This window comes from Conger conger, chromosome 15 (genome assembly GCF_963514075.1).
Source record: "Conger conger chromosome 15, fConCon1.1, whole genome shotgun sequence".
NCBI lineage: Eukaryota > Metazoa > Chordata > Actinopteri > Anguilliformes > Congridae > Conger > Conger conger.
In genome coordinates, this window is record NC_083774.1 from 21291136 (window position 1) to 21316720 (window position 25585).

The 25585-nt window shown below is 44.5% G+C and overlaps 1 protein-coding gene across 2 annotated transcripts; it reads left to right on the plus strand.

Annotated features, from left to right (window-relative positions):
* Nucleotides 1-1143: 1143 nt before the first annotated feature.
* LOC133112016 (homer protein homolog 2-like) lies at nt 1144-25499 on the plus strand. 2 transcript variants are annotated; one of them, XM_061222683.1, is made up of 9 exons: nt 1144-1508; nt 13726-13882; nt 19357-19488; nt 19744-19836; nt 20835-20974; nt 21270-21426; nt 21870-21980; nt 22195-22275; nt 23602-25499. In XM_061222683.1, coding segments are annotated over exons 1-9 (1059 nt in total). In that variant the 5' UTR covers nt 1144-1506; the 3' UTR covers nt 23788-25499. The 2 variants fall into 2 exon arrangements, with proteins under 2 accessions (XP_061078667.1, XP_061078666.1); XM_061222682.1 differs by lacking the exon at nt 1144-1508 and adding an exon at nt 1783-2277.
* The last annotated feature ends 86 nt before the right edge of the window (nt 25500-25585 follow it).

The window sequence follows — 25585 nt, forward strand, 5'->3', positions numbered from 1 at the left end:
CTGCAATCATGCAATTATTAACTCTCAATTCTTCTCCCCTTTACACTTCCAAAAGCAGTCATTATGGAAGCCACCAAATTATTATTTTTTTAAATTGGCAGTGATATCTCCACCTGATGGAAGTAGGACTAGTGAACCTTCTTCACTATGCTACACAAAACTTGACAAGTGGGTTTCGTTTAGCTCGTTATATTAGCTATATTACATAATATATCACTAGCACCAACCGATTGTCCCTGCAGCGCTGGTGCCCACCCCCACGAATCCAATCTTCGACCATCGGGGGTGGATCTGAAGAGCGCTGGAGGTATTGCTGATATTGCTTATCGTCTGCAGTAAAGCGGTGAGCAAACTGTTCTTCATAATTGGGCGAAGGCTCGGGAGAAAGTGACATTCTGAAATCAGATTTTTTAAAGCTTAGAATTTCATACCTAACACAACGTTAGCTAGCTATATAATGTAGCGTGCATTACCTAAACAGTAGCTAACATAAAGTAGTCATTTTGCAATGCTAATGCTAATTTGATAGCTAGGTAGCTAGCAAATAAAGCAGCAAACAAAATGATTCTTTAGCAATCCACATCGAGACAATTGTTCAGCACTATTAGCTGCTCCTTATATTAAGAAAGCATCACTTGATCTTACAAAATTATGGAATGACTAACTTTGAAATATGCGAAAACGGTGTAGTCTGCAAGTGTTGTTAGGAGTAGCGTGTATCCTGCAACGGATTCAGTGATTCGAGCACACATTGCAGTGCCACGATGTATTAGTTCCCCACACACAACAATTCTAAGATTAGTTCCGGAAATGTATTCCTGCCTAATTCATTTTGCGCATGGGGAGCACAAGAGAAACTGATGCGATTCAGGATTTTGTGGCACTTTCTGCTCTTAATGATTTAATTAGCTCACTTATATCTGATATTTGTATAAGCACAAGCAACTAAAGTAATTGGGTGGAATAAAAATCAGCAGGCAGACCCCCCCCCCTCCACCCCCAGGGCCTGGCAGAGTCATTCATTAAATGATCATTAAGTGATTTCACTTAATTAGGCCAGAGCCACAAATGCCCCCCGCATAAACCTGGATCATTTACTGTAGGCTAGTTAAAGGGATAAATAGGTAGCCTAAAATATGAATCGTGTCTAATCACGTTGTTCTTAACTTTCTAACATTCTGATGAAGCAATCTAGAACAGTGACTGAATTTAAAAAAGTAGCCTATTAATTTATATGAAGCAGTTGGCTTACAGTCCAGACAATGAGGTGTGTGATGCACCTACAGAGTTCCATAGGAAGACACGTAACAAACAAGGTCTTCTTGACAAGTTGGTATATTGCGCAAACGTTCCCGTGAATCTTTTTAATTCACATGCTATTGGACGCTCTTTCAAGCTTCAAGTCAGCGCGGCCTGAGCCTACATTTAACATTTTTTAATATACAATAGTTTTGGTTTCTGGGGGCTTTTTCCACTGCCTTCAATCAAGTGAACAATAAAAGAACGATGTAAGTAACATTAATCTCAAAAACTATGAACAATGGGCACTGTATTGGTTGGCTATGTAACGTTACTGCGTCCAACGCAGTGAATTGCTTAACATTATTTTGCAACGCAGTACCCGGGTATTAGATTTGGTCCAAATGATAAATTACGCGTGAATACGTTCAACATTATCTTTGTAAGACTCGTCGAATTCCAAACACGCGACAATGCAAAATAGCTGAGATTAAGTTTGCTCCGCACTCCAGGGGAACACGCACATGCTTCCAGAGCTAGCCTACGTGGGAGGGCTATTCGAGCAGGTGTGATCCGCTCAGTGTCGCTGCTGTAGCTGAGTTAGAAATCGAGCTCGTTCTTCATTCTAACTGGGGAATAGAGAACCGATCGGTTTAGAAATATATGAAACGTTGTAATAGCATATTCTTTTTAAAGCTTAATATTTTTACTGTCACTGGGGGGGTTTTGCGCTGTTGTCATTTCACCGTTTGCAAAGCTTCTTACATGACACAGGCTTCCGTGTGTAGACAGGGAAGCCTTCACAACAACGAACATTTAAAGAGCCTTCAGTGCGCGAGTGAGTCAGATCTCAGTTCTGCGCTGACTGCTTCTTGGAGTGTGGACCCGATATGGACTCAACGAAGAGCTAGTGACAGGACTGGATATTTAGTTCGTTTAGAATTTACAAAAAATATATATATATCTTAAGCTACTGTAATTTACACCGGATATAATTTTGGACGCTGGGGTTTTGTTGTAAAAGTCTGTGGAAATGGGGTGAGTAGCCGGCCAGAACATGATAGCATACTAATCACAAGTGCATGCTATTTTGACAACTGCTTACAAACGCTTCCACTTTAAAATTATGTTTTCAGTTGTTACATGATAACGTACCACCTTTTCGACTCTCATTGTGCATCGCACGACTTTCGTTCCGTTAAAATAGCTGTACACCTTATCTCTTCACATACGTAGACCAGTAAATGAAAGCGTGCTGGACTGTTACCCTAATTATTGTTTTGTATGTAGAATAAACATATTTGACGAGGAACAATGGCAATTGGACATAGAGTAGGACTACTGAAAGTTTGACGAAAGAGGCAGGAATACTCCGATGTTTAAAGGGACCAACTAAATATCAAAATACATTCCAGAAATACCCCCCTGCATTATAGGATCTGGTAATTCTCGTTTCCGTGCTGTCAGTGAGCTATTTACTGGCGCATGTCAAGGATGTAGGCTTTTTATTAGTGTGCTTCGCTCATATAACGCTCTTTTTCATTATTATTTTCATTATTTGGCTTGGTAAAACAAGTTTTTTATATTGTGTGATTAAAACGCTGTATATTTTACAACACCAACAGATAGCATTTAATTATAGGTGCATTAAATTGTGCCACCTCCACAGGCTAAGTGTTCGCCCAGAACAAAGTTTACAATATATTTAATGAAACTATTTGAAATATGTGGGTCTATTATTCACTGCTTTTAGAAGGTTGTTTAATTGTGTACCTTCATGATGCCTACACTTCCTATAGACCCATAGTTACCAGCTGATTCTAAATCAGGTTTTATTTCAGATCAGTTCCGTAACAATAATGTCATACTGCGTGTCATTTTCTGGGGGTTGGGATTAAGATTAGGAGTAGCTATTATATTCATTATTAGAACCTAGGTGCTAATTGGTCCGATAGCCCAAGTCGCCCGACATGAAGTGACCCCCACAATGAATGAGTCCTGAGTAGGCCTATTATGGATTCGTAACTGATATTTGCTGAAACCACTGGATACCTAACAGAGCTTCCCATGGAGACTGGACCACTTTGTTGGCAGAGTCAACAGACGTTGCACAAAAATATGCCAAAGCAAATGCAGATGCAATAGACGGGAAAGCAGAGTGAGAGAAAGAGGTAGCGATAGAGTAAGACCTCGTCCTCTGATTCAGACGTGACTATTCCTCCCTCCCACAGCCTCGTCCTTTTTCACATTTATCGTTGATAGGTTTAAGGAGACGTGTTTTTCACGGCAGCACATGATGAGCCTTCATGTGTTCTTCAGGAATTATTTTTTCACAGACCCTGCCAGCTATGCTACGTTTTTGCCAAGAACTGTGGCGTTTTGAACAACAAAAGGACAAGTTTTCAATTAATTGAGCAAATAAATACAAGTTTTGGGTAATGCCAGCACACCTGCCGAACTCAGGTTGGAAAGTGCCGATCCTTTGATCAGGTTGGGTGAACTATGATTTAGTAAGGGTCTGCACAATGTATGTGAATGAGCTCAAATCTTTGGTGGCATGTGAGGATGCATTTTAAAAAGTTCTTTTTTTGGAATCCTCCATTCCCCCACACAAATCAGCAATTCCAGGTCTTGTATTTAATACCATGTATTAAGCTCCAGGAGTTGGTGAAGTTAGATGTGAGAGATTAATCTGTATGTTCTCATTGCACACCTGAATGGTTCAGTGGTGATTAATGAGCACAAACTGCTTCTGAAAGTAATTGAAACAACTTAAACTTGAGGTTTGTAAGTTTATTTATCCAATGTCTCACAAACAAATCACCATTGTCACGCTCCTTTCGCACCAACAAAAGGGTTATTCTCCTCACAGTTGTGAGATACATTTTGAGAGAAATGTTTGCTGAAACCGGTTTCAGTGACTACAGCTCTTGTTCCAAGGTAGCCTACCTTCTCTGCATACCATCCGGGCGACTCGACAAACCAGTTTTGCATTTTCTTGTTTTGTTTTTTTTGCTGAAGGATGTATGTAGTTTGAGGCAAGGGGTGAATAAAAACTTATGTAATGTAAAGCAGTGGAACTTGAATGGGCAGACCCAGTGGCGTGACTGCAGAAAGGCCCTTTCTCCTGTATAGGTGGTCACATCACAGAGCTGCTGTTGGGATCAGGGAAGCTCCTCGGGACCATCAGGGCACCCACCGTGTGGGCATTTCTGCTAACTGCCACTGAAAGGGCAGTAAAGTTACAGTAACTAATAAGGTTTTGTCTAGTGATGGAAGTAATCAATACTCTGAAATTCAGGGTTTGGTGTGGGGGAGAACCCTGTTACACACACTCTTGTATCTTTCTTTGGCTTTTTAAAAGGCATAGTAATCAGGCCTGCTCCTTGATAATGAACAAATCACTCTTGGTAGAATCTGTGACCTTCTGGCAAATTAGACGACAGAAAGTAGATTTTAACATGGAATTTACATGTACAAGTTGATAAAAATGACAAAAAGGTGAATTGAGAATTTGCTCATCACATTACCAACATCTTTTTGCCAATTGTGATATTTGTAAAGAGCCCTGTGATTGATTGAAATTGAAAAGGGCGTGCTGTCTGTTTCAAAGATATTGTTTTGGACTTTGGTCACTTGTCAATAATTAAGCAGCATGTTGTTGTGAAAGAGGCTTTGAGCCTGGGGCCATCAGGTGTGGGTCATCAGGTGATCCTGGTCCCCACAGTGGTATTGATTTTACTGCATTATTATTATTATTATTATTATTATTTATTTATTTATTTTTCAACTAGGGCTTTGTCTTTTACATTACATTACATTACATTACATTATTGGCATTTGGCAGACGCTCTTATCCAGAGCGACGTACAACAAAGTGCATACCCATAACCAGGGATAAGTTCGCTGAAAGACCCTAGAGGTAAGTACAATTTCAACTGCTACCTGTACAACAAAGATAAGGACAAGGGCCATTTTTTTTTTTTTTTTTTTTTTTTTTTTTTTTTTTTTTTTTGAACAAACAAACAAACAGAGCAAAAGTCACCAAAGTTAACTATCCAAACACTGCTTACCTAGCCAACTAAAATACTGATACACAAGTCACAGAGACAACAATTAAGGTTCACAGGGAGGTAGGGAGGGATGGGGAGAGGTGCTGTTTGAAGAGGTGTGTCTTCAGCTTGCGCTTGAAGGTGGGGAGGGATTCTATAGTTCTGACCTCAACGGGGAGTTCGTTCCACCACCGTGGAGCCAGAACAGACAGTAGTCGTGAGCGTGAGGTGGAGGTTCTGAGAGGGGGAGGTGCCAAGCGGCCTGTGGAGGCTGAACGAAGAGGTCTGGCAGGGGTGTAGGGTCTGATGATTTTTTGCAGATAAGCTGGGGAAGACCCTTTAACTGCTTGGAAGGCTAGCACCAATGTTTTGAATTTGATGCGAGCCATGACAGGCAGCCAGTGGAGGGAAGTAAGCAGGGGGGTGACGTGTGAGTATTTGGGAAGGTTGAAGACCAGACGAGCTGCTGCATTCTGGATGAGTTGGAGGGGTCTGATGGCAGACGCTGGGAGGCCAGCCAAGAGGGAATTGCAGTAGTCCAGGCGGGACAGAACCATCGCTTGGACCAGGAGCTGGGTCGAGTAGGGGGTGAGAAAGGGGCGGATTCTCCGTATGTTGTATAGGAAGAACCTGCAAGACCGGGTCACCGCCGCAATGTTCTCGGAAAGGGACAGTCTGCTGTCCATCACCACGCCGAGGTTCCTTGCACTGGGTGACGGCGTGAGTGTGGTATCCCCGAGGGAAATGGAGAGATCCAGAGCTGTGTTTTTGTCCTGTGCAGAGTTATAGATTAACTATGTTGTTCCCTAGTCTTTAACCAGCAAGCCCTTCAATTTCCTTCTAGCTATCAATCAACAATTTCATCACGCAGTCAGCAAAGATTCTGATTGGCAGGCAGTCTGATTGGCAGTGCGTTTTAGTGAGATAAGTTGGACCCTGAGAATAGTGTGCACCTCACATGAGGTGCCATAGCTTCTACCACATACATTTTATTTCTCCTTCTCTTAGAGGTCTGGCTGAGCTCAGCCCCCTCACTGATTGGCTGGGTGTTTATCAGGCCCGAACATTGCTTCAAGAGGAAAGTCAGCTGTCCAGCCTGTTGAGTTCCCTCTTGAGGCTTGGAGTCTGCTCGTTGCTCAGACTTGGCTAAAGAGGCTTCAGGCATGGCTGTACAATCAGCGTAGTGGCAGGGGCTATTTAAAGCAGGGTGCTTTGAGAGAGGGCCACTAGCCCACTGAGGTGATGGGGATGTTGAGTGGCCAGGGTAATGTATTCACATGCTTGCGTCCCACACTCTGAGGCTGAAGGTCTGAGCAGCAGACCCATGGTGAGAGGGAGGGAGGGAGGGAGGAAGAGGGAGAGAGAGCAAGAGAGGGATAAGGATAAGGGCTGGGGTCGTTTGTGACCAGCACTGTTACTTAAGAGCTGATCAGTGGGTTCAGGCGAGCCGATGGGGAAGGAAAGTCGTCTGGAGCAGATGGCGGGGGGCTTGGGCCATCTGCTGTGACTCTCTGTGCCTCTCCAGACACCTTCCCTCACACGGAAAATTACACACTCACAGGGCATCATTACAAACGTCTGCCCTGGCCTGAACCCGCTCCAATCTGACCAGGCCTGCAAGTCCCAGAAACATGGCCTCCCTCTCAGGAAAAATGTAATGAACGCCATGTTTTATAATACTTATATTTTAAGCTTAAAATGTCATACTTGTGGCATGGTATTTTCATAATTGAAATAATTATTGATTTTGCAGATAGTGTTAAGCCAGACGCAGCCCACGTTCCCTGGAGTTAAGCCTTGGCTCCCACATCGTGATACAAAATCTCAGAGATATCATCCAGATAACCAGCATGCTTTGCTGTACATTTCATTTACATTTCAAGCATCTAGAGAAACATGCAGCACTTACATTCCTTGTATGTACAATTAATTCATACCGCTAGATATAATTACAGCACTATTTCATCTTGAGTATGGATACCTTGTGCAAGGTTACACAGACAGTGGCCCACCAGTCGACAGCCTTGGAATTTCAAGTCCAGTTCCTTAACCATTATGCACCCTGCACTCTCACACTGCATTCATTGGAGAATCAAAGAGAACATTCTGGTCAAGTTGCTGACACTCTGGTAGAAAATGTTCTGTTGCCTTGTGAGTGCTTAGACAAGTCTCATAACGTGACTGTGTAAGCTTGCGAAACTTCTTGCTGCTTAATCCGTTGCCTGATTTTTCTGATGAGTGCTGAGAGAATGAAGACAGCTAGTACATCTCCAGTGTTCTGCTTTTGGGATGATTTAATTCATTTATTAATAAACGGTTTGATTACTTCGGTGAAGCTCTCTAAGTGAACACCCACGGCAGTTGTCTGAAGAAATCTGTTTTACTCTGTAAATGTCATTTAGCCCTGAACATGTATCTAATTGTGCTCGGAAGATTCCAGCTTCACTTGGACCCACCCACACAGAAGATGGCCAGACAGTGAAAACAATTTGGTTAATAGCAAAGTGCTGTTACACCATGAAATAGCGGGTGTTGCAGTGAGGTTTTCTTACTGGTGGGATGGCTCATGTTCTCCCCGTGCCAGTTTGCGTCAGCGTGGTGGGTCTGGTTGAGTGAGGTGGACTGAAACGGATGAGCTGGTTCTGCAGTATTCCTGAGTTTTCAGACTGAAAGAATCTCAGGAATGCCCTTGTGGAAGTGCTTTAAGCATGACTCTTGGGTCACAGGTGTATGACTCAAGCTCTCCATCAGCCTTCAGGAGGGATAACAGCCAGTAGGTTGTAGTAACCAATCACAGAAAAATGTCACTGTAGTAGCAGTTATGCCTGTATCTTCAGTCCAGTGGAGTCCTTCCTGACCCTGAGGGCCTTGCATACACCTGTCAGGCAGCTGATCACTTTCACCTGGAGCACCGGGGGTTCAGGATTCTGACCAATCAGTGGCTGTGATTATGTAATCGAGACATTACCGCTTTCTTGCACAAGAACCCGCCAGTAGACATCTTTGGCTGTCCTTTAACCTGTCCTTGCAGAAGTGGTCCAACAGGTTTTCTGTTTGGAAAAGAACTCTGCAGGACCATGGTCAGGGGCCAGGGTGCCCATGTGTTGGCCATTTTGTTGTTTTTCCCTACCTCTGACTCCTTGCCCACTGCCTGTGCAGTCAGAGGGCCTGTCTCTATGCTAGTGTTTGTCTTTGGATCACTGCTGTGCAGAAGAAAGGATCATGTGAATGAGCTGCTAATGTGGGGTTCAGTCCAGAGCAGCAGGTGCACAGATCTTCAGCTCTTCTGGAGGAGGTGACAGTGACCGTAGATGACTAAGTGCAGTAACAGTGAGATAAGAGGCCCTTCCACTTGCACTCACATCCCATAATGCAGTCTGTATTTGCAACAGTAACTTTTCTTTTCCTAAGTGAGTTCTTTCATTTCTTCCATTTATAACACACCCTCATGCACCAGTGGTGTATGATTCAAACAAATGAGTTTTTAAATTGTGAGATTTTGCATTTTCAAACCGCTTTAGTGTGAGGAATCGTTTTGTGTGACTCAATGCACTACATACAAAAATGTGTGCACTCTATAGTTTCTGCCATTGACTATAGCCTTTTATGGTTTGTCCAGTTGTTGTTGTTGTTTTTTTTTTTACCAAGGGAGACTGGTTGTCACTGTACAGGGCCCTCCTACATATAGTACTGTATTCTCCGGATCATGACTGAGATGAGCTGCTGTCAGATTACAGTAAAACCCAAATCATTATGAGACATGAGGTGAGCGTCATCCAGAGAAACCTGCCTGAAATATGACTTGGGGGTTGGTTGTTGATTCTGTTGCTGGTATGGGGAGGGGATGGTAGCTTGGGTCACAATAAGAGTTGATGACAATAATGGGACTAGTGGAGAGAAAGGTTTAGCCCTCAGCAGTGCTGGTCTGTGGGTAGACAAGGACTCTGAATTGATAATTATGGGTTATCTTGAATAATGTGTTCATTGTTCAAGACTTGGCTTAGGAGATTGTCAGCAGTCCGGTCATACATCTCTCTCCCCTCTGCTGCCATTCAAGAAGAGGCGCTGCCGTTTAAAAAAGAAAAGAAAATGATGATCATTAAATGGATAGACAATGGCTTGGATTCCAGATCTAAGACTAATTCATTGATTATGAATGAAGCTTGAGCAGTGATGGTAATTTCAGTGCCTTCAGTAGTAATTCCAAGGCTGTGGGAAATGGCTTTTCCCTGCAATTTGTGATGAACTAACAGAAGAGTAAATGGAATGTACATAATGCATATACAGTTACAAATAAGCATTTAATGTTATGACTTCCTCTGCATGAAGCATGTTCAAATCAGGATGATTATATAATGAATATATGATAAAGGTGCGAATGTGCCTGAGGCACCAGTACCTTTGGTAAAATTAGAATAATTTTAACATGCTCTAACACACTGTGCAGTTTTGATTAATCTAGCTGTGATGGCTGCAGTCAGCGTCTGGCTGTTTGTGTGCAAAAATTTAGAAGTGGTAGGATCAGTGTGGCTAATTGACTGAAGGCACAGTGAGCTTTTATAAATCCCATAATGGGTAAAGTTGCAGTAAGCTGTCAATCGATGATTTGACTGAACCAATCAAAAGGTTCTTTCCCCCACTTAGCATGATGCTCTTATCCAGAGCAACTTGCAGAAGTGGAGCACATTGGTGTTACTCTTAGGAATGCTAAAGTTTTATGCAGTCTGTCCCTGTTGCTTTGTGTCTGACTCACTGTGTCTCTGAAGCAGTCAGTCTGGCTGACCGTGTCTTCAGGGCTGTGTCAGCCTGGCTGACCGTGTCTTCAGGGCTGTGTCACTCCGGCTGACCGTGTCTTCAGGGCTGTGTCACTCTGGCTGACCGTGTCTTCAGGGCTGTCCGACTGAAAGTAGCACTATTTGTTATTTTTAAAACCCATGCTCTGTGCTTAATGGCCATTTCTGATCAAGTAATCTGGCCAGCACTTGAGGGCCTGTATTCCATTTTAAATGTTAAAATCGTTTGATAGTGCCACGGTGGCGCACGGCTAAAGTAGCGGACCTTGATGCAGGCATCAGTTTGTGACAGTTGCACACCGATGACCGGGGTTCGCACCGAGGTTGGCCGGCACACGGTGGGGGGAGGGCTGTAGGATCACCGTACAACAACACCCTGACTGCACTTATCTCAGAGTCACGGTCGTGGTAACTTCAGAGATGATGCGACTTGTAGAAGGCGTATCGCTCTCTCCGAATCCATTCTGAGGGTTGCACAGGAGAGACGATGGCCCAGATGAGACATTCCAAACGCAGGTGTAGCGGCGGAGGAGACATTCTGCTCAGGCTGTTGTAGTGCAGCTGCAGTGCTTAGTCAGAGATTCTGGTCTGTGCAGATGAGCTGATGGAAGATGATTTGGCTAAATCAAGTTCCAATTGCTGTATTGGCACGACAAATGCAAGCCATTGTATTACCGAGCCATAGACTACAAGAATGGTGTGGGCTCTGTTTGTGACCTAGGGAATCAGTGGTCAGACTTTTAAAAAATTGCATTTCATGTTAACATGCCCTGTTTTGTTGTAGTTGTAGAGAGTGAGACAGCAGTCGGGGTGTGTCTCTGAGATAGTGACTCAATGCTGTTGGTGTGAATACTTTCTCATAATTAATGTTGTTTTGCGAAATGGAACATTCCTGTTATTATCAGATATGCTGGCAGGGTATACTCATGTGTCCGTGCTGGGAGTCTCTCTCTCTCTCTCTCCCTCTCTCTCTCCCCCCCCATTTCATTTTGCTTTATTGGCAGGACAATTAGTTATATTACTAAAGCAACATAATAATATTATGCTGTACATAGAAACATACAGAAACATGAAAACCACATATATAACATGTGACGAGTATGAACACTTACAAGAAACATTACAGGTAAAGCTAAATATATTGACATTGTAAAAAAAAAATACAAAACTGAATGTGTGGCATGTGGCTACATATCTGGCTGCTTGTGGGGATGCAGGCCCTTCTAATATTATTGATCATTTTTCATTGTCTCTCATATTTTTGAAGTTGGGGATAATTCTATTTATATTTTTAAAGAATCCTTCCCTTTCTTGATTGGAATATGTACAATATAACAGAATTAATCTCATTGTTTGTACACTCGTCGCTCTCCCTCTGCTGTGCTGAGGGACGGCACCCGGCTGAGGCACTCCACACCCACTCGGCAGTAAATAATTTAAATTCCACTGTAAGCGTAGTACGCCGGAAGGGGAAGAGGTTACGATGGGAGGCTTCTGAAGTTTTAGCTCTGAGCTGTGCTTGTGTCCTGGTGGCTGCTTTAGTGTTTTCTGACAAACGTGGTCGCTTTTTTAAAAGTGTTTGTGGCGCATGTCCAAAAAAACAGTGGTGTATCCTGTGCAGCACGATGGAAGTGTTCTCCGGTGGAAGGCCATTGTGGTTAGATATAAGAAGGGCCCCGCCCACACAGGGGCCACAGGCATAGAGGGCCATACTGGTAAAGGTCACGCAGATTTAATGTGTGTTATAATAATACATTAAAATTCAGATTCATCATTTTATTCTTTTAGAATCTAGTATGTGGCACAGCAGTGCATTATTTTCTTGACACCACTTGGCGGTTTTGTTTCCTTGTTCCTTGTTCTTATCAAACCTAAAATGTTTTGACCATGCTCCTGTGAAAAGATTCATTCCTGGAACATCATATTGGATGTGAAGTCCAGAAATATAAACAGTGCAGTGTTTATAAGAAGTTATTTGTGCTGTTGTTCTGGGTCAGTTGTGTCTAGTATTGAGGCTGTGATCCTCAAGCACCATCCTGAATCTGTGATACCAGGCTGTGACCCTGATCTGGCAGCATGGCTCATGGTTGTGTGATGCAACTTGCAGAACAGACTCCCTGTGGTGGTTTGGGATGGGGATTGGGCGAGGTGTATATGTGTATATGTGTTCCTGTGCCCTGTGCCCTGATTTACACATTGTGAACACTCAGTTTCTTCATTTTGCCATGCTTCTCATTCAGGGGGTTTGTGCTCCCAAAAACTTTTTGCGTGTGTTTTATTTTCTAAATTGAGAAACTAAAAGCATTTTTTCAGAATGTGTAATTTTAAATCCAGTCCATAGCTCATTATATGCATAAACGTTTGGCAGTAGTTTGTGCGTGGTTTTGCACTGTCTGTGGTAATCCCTTCCTGTCATAGGCGGGCCTGTGATGTTCTGGTTGATGATATTGGATTTACCATCATCAGATACAAATGATACAAATCATTTATGTACTGAGTCATTCCTTCATCCATTCCATTATGTGCTTCTTCAGAAAGACCCAAGCTATATGCTGTGTTGTGCTGTGTGTGTCAATGCCAATAACTTATTATCATACTACTTATTATAGTATTAATGCAAAATTGTAGTATACGAATGAAGTGATTATTATGCAACCTCACAACATACTAACACAAGTAGGTTACCATCTTGTTTGGTCGGTGAGAATAGGAGAGCACAAAAAAAGAAACTGGCAGAATAGTACTGTAACAGTTCTTATTCAGATCCATATTCTAATGCATTGCCTCTGATCAAAGGTGATTGAGCGGTGTAGAACATGTATTCTTGTTTTAGGTGTAGGTAAATCCGGTCGGCCCAGATCTGTCCGCACTGAAGACCGCGTGTCATATCCATGGGTACAGCCCTGTTTGAATGTGCTCCAATTCACCATCAAATGCCAAGCCCACTTTTTTATGCAGTGTTGCCCAGATTCGCCTCTGTTTACGTGCATGTCAGCTGCTACAGTGTGCTTAGTCTGTAGCCTGAGGGTGACTGAGAGTGACCTGGTACAAATTGGATGGCTGGTATGGGAGAGGCCCATGAATGGCAGGAGAACAGTCATTTTTCCATGCTAAATTAAGGGAAGGTCATCTAAAGTGCTAGCATACCAATGGGTTCCCTAGTTGAAAACCTTGTTAATTAATTGTACATTCATTCCACTACTGATATTTGATCATTGGAATCAAATTAATCTCAGGGATTTTATTTACAGTACAGCAGCATCTTCCATTATCTACCCACACCTATACTGTTGGCCAACCCTGGGAGGTGTAAAAAGCCTGGGGGATGGACATGAACTACATGTAACCCGTGTGTTTTGGTGTACTCCTCTCCATGTTGTGATGTGTTTATGGCTCAGAGCTTCCACAGGGATTTATGGGTAATGATGTAATAACTCTCACTCACAACTGTGAATAGTGGCTCAGGGTACAATGTCACACTATCTGCCTGATAACTGGTTTAAAATGCCACTCCAGGACAGACCAAGTACAGTGAGGAGGATTCTGACACGGATTAAGACTTATTGGAGTTATTACTGTTCAGTATTGTACAGGTGTAGTGCTATTATTAATGTCTGCTTCCTGTCTCCTCTCCCCTACAGGGAGCAGCCCATCTTCACCACCCGCGCTCATGTCTTCCAAATCGACCCCAGCACCAAGAAGAACTGGGTCCCTGCCAGCAAGCAGGCCGTCACAGTCTCCTACTTCTACGACAGCACGCGGAACAGCTATCGCATCATCAGTGTGGATGGCTCCAAGGTGAATATGGGGCTGGGCTGTGGCGGGCGGGGCTGGAGAACTGGGCAGGGCTAGCAAAGAGAGTTATAAGGAGAGCAGCTGTGACAAGTCAACCTTTACTCCCGAGAACAGCAGGAACTGTGGAGCAGTGATAGTGCCACTCGGTCCCCAAGGACAGCGTGCTGAGCTGGGCCCAGCTACAGCCATTAGAGGTTACGGGTCGACAGTGTAGTGAACTGTTGTTGTGCATGAATTCAGGAAACACGCTTGAAGAACACTTTGAGCACAGAGCTTTTGAAATGAATTAAATTAGATTAAACCTGTTAATTCCAAAATCAAAGTGCTAAGTATTAACCTTGTAGCTGTGGTCTGATGAGCAAGTTATATGTAAGTTATGCAGCGGTAGTGTGCGGGTGATGGACAGCTACATGTGATGGGGGGGAATGCTCGGTGTGTGGTCCCTGAGTGATTTAAGTGCAGCTTAAAAGAGGAGCCTCAGATTGTGAAAGAGGGGCCCTTTAAAGGACATTACGTTACTGGCCCGCACCGCCGGCCTGGACACGGCTAAATTAAGACCTGTCCTTTCACATCGTCTCACGGCTGAGTGCCTGCTCCACCGCGGGGCTGTCCCTGCCAGGGAACTGACCCGCTCTCTGTTTCTCTGGAGCTGATAATGAGCTTTGCTCATTTACCACAGTCTGCGTTCACCCTGAACATGACTGATTCCCACAGATTTCTCAAACAGGTGTGCGTATTGAAGGATGTCTCGTCTCGGCCTCTCTCTTCTCATCTTCCTTCTCTTCTACTTTTCCTCCTCATGCCAAGAGATTTACATCTGTCATTTCTAAGGAGTAAGGTGTGGGTGTAGCAGGCTCACTGTTCTGGTGTAGCAGTGTGTGTGTACTAGTGTGGGTATAGCAGGCTCACTTTGCCAGTTTGATGGTTCAGGCTGAGAAAGTCACACCTGCACAGTCATGACCTTGCTATCCTGTATTGCTACACTTCCTTTGAGCGCTGTGAAAGCCTGTCTTGAGTACATCATCATTGCACATCAGCTTGTTCTTACGAGGGCATCATTATACGAGCTGCAGAAACAAGGCTTCCAGCCCCTGAAGCCAACCCCTCCTTCCCCCAAAAATAAAACATTTGATCACACTCTCACACAGTCTCACACTGAGAGGTGGTATTCCTGCGTGGGACTGTTCTACATGTTGTGCATCCAGATCAGCTGTGCTGAAGGGAGAGATGACAGGAACTCCTGTCGGGTCCAGTGGATGGGTTCCTGCTGAAATGAGTGTGTCACTGGGCACAGAGCTGCTGGAGGAGGCATGGTGGGTGACGTGATATGAGATCATCACTCGTATCTCTGCAGGCGTGCGTGTGGAGAGGGGAGGGGCGGCAGAGGAAGCCATCGCTTGTCCTGGATTTTGGCGTGTGGCCAAACAGCATTATCTCTGTTCATATTCTATCCCACTGACCTGTGGAGTCCACTGATGTGGAGGGGCGCCTGTTTGGGGTTCAGATTTCATGTCTCCACATATTCCCACAATGCTCCATTTAGCACTTATCCTGAGAACACTTCAAATTACATTCTACTCGCCTGTAACAGAATACTGATTTACATTAAGCTCACCTGCATTCCCTCTACCTTTTAACCAGAGAACACTGGTTTGCATTCCGCCAAGTTGACAGACTTGAGAGAGTGAGAGAGCCAGCTTTAGCAGCAGCTATTGGCTCATATTCGAGAATATGCGATGGAAACCTAAGGGAGTTCCTCGACCCTCATGTTCACTGCTCACCTTCTGTGCACCGGCTCTGCTCTGTGGACCACTCCACCTTGATGAGACTGCAGATTCTTCGGGTCTGATGAGGCGTGCCACGCTGGCAGAGAGCAGCAGAGATTAAGCTAAGCCTCTTCATCATTTATGTCCCCTCAGCTCAGCAGTATCTCCCTCACAGGGGCATACCCAAGAGGAAGTCCCCAAATCCCCTACTGGAGACAGGCCTCTGCAAGACCCAGGGGATTAGGAACGCATTCTCTCTCTCACACACACACACACACACACACACACACACACACACACACACACGCCTTTTCAGATTTCAGCTGATGGGCCAGCATATCTAGGGCTGCTTCAGCCCTCTATTTGGGGGGATTAGGCTGAAACTGATCCAGGATCAGCATTGGAGTACCAGCCAACCAGGATAGACTGGCCGAGTGGGTATCTTCTGTCCGTGCCAGCTGGCAGGCGGTTCCCCTCCCTCCTCCTGGCCCAGGAGCCCTGGGGTTCAGACCCCACAAACAGACATATCCTGCCCTTATTCCTCATTCCTCTCCGTCAGTATTTATGACATGTGTGACAGCTGGGCTGAGCTAACTGGAATGGGTACTCCAGCAAACCCGATATTACAAAACATTATTGCAAAGCATAAATCTTATGTGCTGGCCGTTTTCACTGAAGGGAGTTTACCTCCCTCAGCTAGAATTTTCTTTTTCTTTTTAATTTTAATTTTAGTGCATTCTATGGGAGAACTAAGAGGGAGCCAGTCAGGATGAACTTTGAGTTCCTGGTGAGGTGTGTATCACATTGACACACCCCAGGATCAGTAGTGTTTATGGGGCTTGGGTGAACAGGAGTCCAAGTAGAGAGAGAAAGAGAGAGCAAGGGGGATTTTCTGGTTTCACTGGTGCAAAGTGGATTAATTCCTGTAGGATGTGTCAGTCAGTGCCGATTATCCTGTTACACACCATATGACAGGAAGTCTGGACCTTTCACAGCTGTTAACAGTACATTTCCCTTGAGCATGTGTGGGGTTGCTGAAGGTCAGATTCATGGCTGGATTAATTACCCTGCTTTACCAATGTGCTTATTTCCTTTAATAATACTGAGACGTTTCACAAAATTGAGTGCCTTTATTCACTGAATGTGCTATTTTTATGCTTGTGTAACATTTCACAGCATCTCTGAAAGCTATGAAATGAAAGTTATGAAGGCATTGAAATGAAATGTCTTATTGGTTGTAGAATGAGTAGACTTGCGTCACCTCTTATGAAAGACAAATGCCTTCTGGTTAGAGGCAAACATTCCATTTCTTCTGCTTGCAGGCCACAAAAATGAACAGACACCATTTTCTGAAAGAATGCAGGCCCTGCATATAGGCACAGAATGAGTCCTCTCATAATGGCTTCCACCCATGAACTCTGACTCTGAACTCCCATGTACACAGAAAGTGCTCACTATCTGAATGTATATATGCTCTGTCTTGCTTATGCATGAGAGTTTCACTCTCTTGCACGTACACACACAATTGCACACCCACACACACTCGTATGTATACATATACACACACATGGTACATTTCAGGTGTATTTCACGCAGTGTGAATTGTGTGAGCAGTGACAGCAGGTTGGGGCATGGTTGTCAGGCTGTGTGCTCTGTGAATCCACTCCTTGCAGGTCTTCAGGACGACAGTCCCTCTGGGGTTTGGTCACAGTGCTGCTGTCCGTACCTGATACCCCAGTAGCATATAACATACAATGAGCTGCTGACAGCCATGTGAGCTTATCAGCCCTGAAGTACTGTACTCCTCTCCCTCCGTCCTCTGGCTCTGGGAACAGCTCCAGTGAAAAAAGCTGAATATTTTTGAGTGTCAGACAGCATCACATTTACCAGAGAGAGAAGGATGATGGAAAAATAGGGAGAGGGAGAGATGGTACAATAGAAACGGAGAGGTTTTTTTGGCAAGAAGTCATACTTCCAGATTGAGCCGTGTTGTCATAAAACGAGAGAGACAGCATAATTAAAATGTCTTCTGATTCCTCCTAATTGCTGGGTTCTGTCCTCTCCCCCTTCCTGCTGCGTGTGTGTGGCACGGGGGTAGAATGAGCAGGGGGAGGGGCTGTAGGTGACTGCGCAGTAATGTACTCTGGTTTCCCTGGCGATATCCAGCGCCCATGAGTAGACCAGCACTTTAGCCACACTCGTCTCGGTTTCCAGTGGCGGCTGAGTGGATGTGAGCGCAGAGTCAAGCCTGTGTCGTGTGATGTTGAGCGCAGTTGGAGTACTCCTCACAGAGTGTGCGCACATTTGCATGACGCCTTCATGTGCTGTTATTCTGCAGTGATAATGCTGCTAGTGACTATTCTCCAATTTTATGTTTCCATCATTTTACCCTGGTCTCTGTGTATTTTTCTGTGTCTACTACTCAATTGTCAGCATTAACATAAATATGTATATCCATGCAGTAGACTTGAATGTATTGATTGCATTATTTGGAATTCTTTACCCGTTTGGCCGTTAATAATAGTGTATGAGTAACAGTGCCTCTGGAATGGCTCATGCACGTTACACACATTTATAGACCCTAAAAGGAGGATTATATAAAGTGCAGCTTTGGGTTCTTAGGCAGAAGGATTTCAGGGCTCTGAAGAGCTTTCCTGATCACAGAGGGGTGAAATATAACCAGCTGTTTAAGATGAAAGAAGCAAATCTTTTTTGTGTGTAGAGATTACTCTCTTCATAAGATGGGGCTTTTAAGTACCAGGAGGCCTGGTGTTGAGGTGTGTTGGGGGCAAATATGTGAATTTAAATTATATTGATTAAACAGTTTACTGCTGTCAGCAGCCAAGTTAGTTGGTACTTGGACAGGAGACCGCCTTGGAAAACTAAGTTGCTGCTTGAAGTGGTGTTGGTGGGGGTTATTTTCCCATCTGGTCCAATAAATCCCAATGCTCCAGTGCAGTGATCGGGTCACAGTGCTGCAGGAGGACTGCCTTACAGACAAGATGTTAAACCGAAGTCCTGACTCAAACTGGTCATTAAAGATACTGTGACACTAAAGAATACGGGGTTCCCTGGTCTTCTGGCTAAATTTCCAAGATTGCTGTCTCACCCTGCCACCTAATTATCCCCCAGTTTAATTGGCTAAAAATCACTCTCTCCACCTCCACCAGCTTTACTTTTGTGTGATGAGCGTTCTGGTGCAAAATGGCTGCCGTGCATCACCCAGGTGGGAGCGACACATTGGTGATGGTTGTGGAGAGTTTCCCCCTCATTACTCTAAGGCATTTGAATATGCGAAAAACAGTATATACTGTGAATGCAAGGCTTTATTAAGAGCACATGTTATTACTCAGGGTTTCAGGTTTATCCACCAAACTTGTTATGAAATTTATGTCATTCAAATTAAGGGACAATGAATAAAATTACTGTAGTCTGATTACAGTATAAGAATGACCTCTTTCCTTACATTTACATACCTTTCTTTTTTATGGAATAAGTTAATTTAGAAGAGACGGCACGTATTTAGGCAGGGTGGATTTGAATTTGACCCACTGTTATTTGGTGCACATGAAATGCTAATAAACCTCTACAGTAAACAGGAGAACAGCCTGGGGTGGGGGGTGGACAGTGCATGTGGTGCAGACGGACGTGGGAGGGATTTTGAATGTTATAAAGATATGCTGATTAATGGTATTTCTTTTGTATTTTCAGGTTATCATCAATAGCACAATCACACCCAACATGACTTTCACCAAAACCTCACAGAAGTTTGGCCAGTGGGCTGACAGCAGGGCCAACACTGTGTTCGGCCTTGGCTTTCCCTCCGAACAGCACCTGGCCAAGGTCTGCTTTCAAAACCTTCAGCCACACCTTGCCTACATTAATCAACGCTATCACATTTCAATCATCCTTTTATTTATCCTCTGATTTTACACATTAGAATGTGTCTACGGTTTACTTTGTTTGGTAATATAGTGCCTACAGTGAGCTCATATATATCAGTCATATATGTAACTCATACAGTATATGTATATGCATCATATACTATATACGTATGTATGGGACTAACCTTTTTTTGTTTGTTTTGTGTAATCCCAGTTTGCTGAGAAATTCACAGAAGTCAAAGAGGCAGCAAAAGTGGCAAAGGACAAATCTCAAGACAAAATGGAAACCTCCAGTAATCACTCCCAGGTATATGAATGAACGAGTGAATTGGGGGAATCCTTGTCACACTGGTCTCCTCTTAGATGAACCATTTCATGGCAGTGACCAGTGACGGCTGCAGGTACCATCTGTGTCTATAAATGCACCCACTGTGAAAAGGATCTTTTGACACAACTGCTAATGGATAGGCATGGTGAAGCAGTAGAACAGGGGTCAGGTGACCGAGGTGAAAGAGTATATCTCAGTGGTACTATTCCTGTGCATGTTAAAGCATCTACACTCTGAACTCCACAGTGGGGATACATTCCACAGGGGATAAACTCCACCACGGTTGAGTAACCCTGCTGACACTTTGGCCCTCCAGGACCAGGGATGACTTACCAAGATCCCAAGAAAAGATTGTGTCTTGTTGCTCAGAGTAGACTGTACTGGGATCACCTGAGCAGGGGTGCTGGAATCACTGTACTGGGATCAGTAGTGTAGGGGTGCTGAGCTCACTGTTCTGGGATCAGCAGAGGCATTGGACTCACTATACTGGGATTAGTAGAGCAGGGGTGCTGAGCTGTATTGAGATGAGTGGAGGGGAGCAGAGATGGTGGGTGCTCAGTACTCAGACTCATTTCTGCAATCAGTGAGACTTTGCATTGCATCACAATATATCAATGTTTCCTTCTCGATGGGCCTGCACAGGCTACATTTAGCATGTTAACCTGTTATAGAGCTGGATGTGTCATTAAGCACCTGGCTCAAGGGTCCAACAGTGCTGTCCCAGCTGGGAGTCAAACCTGCCACACTGCTGCCATGGCACACTACCAACCATCCCACTTTCACTTCATTACACAGCCAGCATTGTACACAGCTCTACTGCAGCCAATGTTGCTTTCCGTGGCTGAACAGCGTGCAACTGTCCACCATAAAAGGCTTCCCTTCGTATCTCACTGGACCACATGCCGTTTTTGTTGTTTGATTTTTAAACCAGACTGGAATGTACTTGGCTTGTATTTGACTCTCCATTGTGCTCCCAGGAATCTGGCCGTGGGACCCCCTCCTCCACACAAGCCTCCAGCTTCAACGGCACGGACGACGAGAAGATCTCTCACGTGGAGCCAGAAGACGTGGTGCTGCAGAGCGAGAACAACCGTCTGAAGGCTGCTGTGGAGCAGGGGTAACAATGGAGTCCAAGCTGGGTCAGGGCTGGGTCAGGATTGGGTCAGGGTTATAATTTCATAATTAATCATAATTAGCTGATGCTTAGTTCATTAGACTTAAGCAGGGGACAATCCCCCCTGGAGCAATGTGTGGTTAAGGGCCTTGGTCAAGGGCCCAACAGCTGTACAGATCTTGAACTGGGGCTTGATACTTGTTTGTATCAATATACACGTTTGGCTTGGATAAACATATGGAACAATCTTCTTACTCTGAAGACTCTTACTGTTTCTCTCTCTCTCTTCTTCTCCCAGCAACACGAATGCCAAGAAGTGGGAGACGGAGCTTCAGACTCTGAGAGATGGCAATGCCAGGCTGGTTGACTCTCTCAACGAGGCCAACGCCAGTGTGGAGACCTGGAAGAAGCAGGTGCTCATCTGCCAGGAGGAAAGCACCCACCTACGAAACAAGGTGAGCACGTCTGTGGGCATGAACACGAGAAACAGGACCGTGTGTGAGTACCTAACCTGTGAGACGGAGTACAGATGGAGAACAGCAATGGGAATCTCAAAAACCCACAATATTTGAACCAAACGCAGGCCTTCGGCATGTCCATGTGTCAGTGCTTCTCTCCTGACCAGTGTGTGGGAGTCCTGCCAGCCTGCAGCTAATACAGGCTAATTTTGTTTTCTTAGCCTTTCCAAGCTGACATTTTGTAATGCACTGCAAAAGCAAAATGGAAGCCAATTTCTTTCCGTACTCTGTTGATAGCTGACTATCTATCGACTGTACCTCTTCAGTAAACTTGTCATGCTTTCTCAAGACTATTGCACAGCTATCAGACCCCCACACCCAGGGAGGATTCTGGGAGCTGTAGTTTGTGATGTGATAATGTTCCATCTCCCTGGCTGCAGATCGCATCATTGGAGACACAAAGCAATGAGGTCAATCAGGAGAAGGAGACAAACTCCAGGCTTACAAGTCGAGTCAAGGAGCTGGAGGCTGACCTGCAGGACAAGGATTTGGTGAGACCTGCAATATGTAACATTGGCATATTTAAGAGAATGGACTGAGAGAACTAGCCATGAGAGGAGCAGTGCCATGACCCAGGATCATTGACTCCTCTCCCTGTTGATCATCTTTGTGCTTAGCCAGTCATTACCCTGCTTGTTCACCGTATTAATGAGCTTCACTCCTCATTTAATATGTTGTGCCTGTCCTGATTGGCATCTCTTGCAGGAGCTGGAAAACCTGAGGAAGCAAGCTGAGATAATCCCTCAGCTCATGGGCGAGTGTGACGGCATCACTGAGAAACTAAAGGTACGCAATGCTGCGACATCATCACAGACATGGAATCCTAACGGTAAACCTAACACGGATTGAGCTTTAAATCCAACACAGAGAGCAGTTAAGTGAGCTGCTATACAGCTGTTGCGCTCACAAGGCCCTCCGTATACTGTAGGCTAGGGGAGCCCAGGGCTCGGGCGTCTCGCCTCTTTAAATAGCAGCGAGAACGAAGAGCCTCCGCACGTGGCGCCAGCCCTTGCCTGTCTGCATTCCGCCTGTTTCCACGGTTTCAGGCAGGAGTGAAACTCAACCCTGCATGCCATTTCAGGACCGCACATGCTCACATTTCACCAACCCCCCACCCCACCCCACCTGTCTGCTACACACCTGCCAGACCAATCCACCTGCTGCCATTACAATCACTGTATTGGATTAGGCTTCAATAGTGACACAAATGGAGACAATTGCTGTGCGTGGATGGTGTCGGGCCTTTTAGATGGAAGGCACAGTTTGTTATAGTGCTTCTGATTAAAAAAGAAAAAAAAAGAAAAAGGAACTTATTCGCATGCTAAGTCAGCTGTGGGTTTCATCTCTATCACTGCATGCCAACAGACAGATAGACAGACAGACAGACAGACACAGGTGGCAAGACAGATAGACCAGTGATATTAAATAGGCAGTGCTGTGATTCAGTTGCATTCATGCCTCTCACAATACAAACAGAAACCAGCAGGCCTCCTATTACGTGTGTATACGTAATGCCACTCCTTGTGGTGGCATGACTTCCCTCTCTGCTTTCATCACCAGCTGAAATGTATTGAACCCTTTGCCCTGCATTTAATATCTCTCACGATAGTGACCTTGTTGCTCTATAGAAGCTACCGGATCAAATAATACATAAAAAAATAGAAAAACCCCACATTGCTGCTGAGAATGCTGCTATTGTATTACTATCCAGTCACTGCCCTAAACTACTTATCTACCTAACCGCTATCCACCTGCTATCCACTCCTACAGCACACTGCTAATCTCCCTAACCACTTACAGCACACTGCTTATCTACCTAACCACTACAACACACACTGCTATCCACTGCGACAGCACAATGCTTATCTACCTAACCACTACAACACACACTGCAATCCAACTTTACAGCACACTGCTAATCTGCCTAACCACTACAACACACTGCTATCCAGTCCTACACCAGACTGCTAATCTCCCTAACTACTACAACAAACTGCAATCCAATCCTACAGCACACTGCTAATCTCCCTAACCACTACAGCACACTGCTAATCTGCCTGACCCCTTCCCTACACTGCCATGCTAAAACGGCTCCTCCCCACCCTTGGTCAGGCTGCGGAGAGGAAGAACGGTGAGCTGGAGGCCCGCGTGGAGGCGCTTCAGAAGGACGTGGAGGAGAAGCAGCAGCAGCAGGGCAGCTTGAAGCGTGAGCTGAAAAAGATGACGGACACGCTGGACGGAAAGCTGGATGAGCTGCAGGAGTTCAGACAGGGCCTGTCCAAACTGGGGACTGATTAAGGGCAAGGGCCAGAGGAGGCCAATAGAGCAAATGTCAGAGGTGGAAGAGAACTGGTGCCATACCCCTCCCTTTCTTCAAAAAAATATACAAATACATAAAGAGGGTGAAATTAAATGAGAGGTCAGACCACTTCAGCAAGTTGCAATTTTTATTTTTTTTTGGAAATTTACTTTTTTTCTTTTTTATGGGGAGGGGTTTGTGGAATTGGTTCAAATTGACAGGGACAGGATTGAGTCTCAGGTTTCTTGAATAAAGTGTGTGTTAGGCTTCCACAGGTTTGGACTTTCAGTTGGAGGACATTTTGAAAGGGCTAATAATTAAATGGTGAAATGAGCCATAGAACAGGAGAAGACCGAAGCAGGAATTAGTCGGAGTGAATTGGGTGGGGGAGGGGGGGAAGGGAAATGTGAATCCGTATGACTGCCTGCAGTTAATTCACACTGATCTCAGGTCAGTTGAAATGGTTGTTTTCCAGGATATGCACATTGAAACACTGCACAGTATCACACAAAGTGCCTCAATACTGGGGCCTTCTAAACTGACAAGAAGGCTCATCACTCTCTGTAGGTAAACACATTTATACAACTCTAACAGGAGTTATTTGAGATTATAGTGTTGAGGACTAACAACATAAATAAAGTGTAGATTTATGGACATACATGTGCATATTTAAGAAAGAATAAATCTTGTTACTATTGTGCAAGTTCTATGTTTCCAAATATTGCAACAATTCTGATATTTTGAACATGTCCACAGCTCTAACTGCACAGCGTCAGGGAGTAGTACATTAGAAGCAAGATGCAGTTGCATCCTGTGAATGTTGTGGCTTATTTACCATGTATGAAAGCAGCTTCTGTCCAATGGTTTCTGGGAATCTTTTGTTGGTGCTGTGAATACACCATTTGCAAGACTGTACTGTATGTGCATTAGGGTAAGGGATCGTTTTATGTCTGATTAGCCATGTTGTAGGGAACGATAGCTACACCCAAACCGGGCGATGGGGACCCCAATTCCGATGGCTGTGTTTAAAGAGATTTGTATGCATGGTGTGAATTTAGGTGATTCTTTGAACAAAGTTTATGGTGGTAGTTCCCACACGACTGGCTTTTTTCCATGATGGTGTTTTTGTGGGAAGCGGGAAAGGAAGGTGTTTTGTTGCTGCTAGACTGTGGAATAATGTTTAAGTGTAACAGGTGCTGTGGACCTTCCAACACCTGATGAATTCACCGTTTCTCTAAAATGTCTATCAGCCCTAGTACCAGTCGATTTGTAGATTTCAAAGTCCTGCCTCCAGCAGTGGGCTTTTCTGGGTTCAGACACTACTGTATATGTAATACTTTGGTTGGGTATGTGCACACTGTTCACTGTTTGAAAGAAGAGCCATGTCTGCTTCTCATGGGAATCCACAAAAAATCTTGTACACGAAACATCGCAATGTTGTGAATGTGTTTTTTAATCACAGTTTAAAACTTGGAATGAAAGGTAACGTTCACTACAGAAGTCTGATGTGGATTAGGGCCATCTCTGTTTTTAAAAACGCGTCACTTTTTTCCCTTGCTAAATAAACCAATTACTCCAGTATACACTTGTGATTTCTATTCTGTATTGTACAACATGGGGTTCATAAATGTTAGAATACAGTTTGAGATATGGCGAGTCAGGTGTCAGCAGTCTCAAAACTGCAAGCGAATAAAGATTGTTGTGTTGTAAAGGGGTCCTTGATTCGGTGTTTCAGTCAAACGGCGCAGTCTTGTGAACTTTTCAGCACACTTTGATCTCTCTCAGGATATGCAGGGT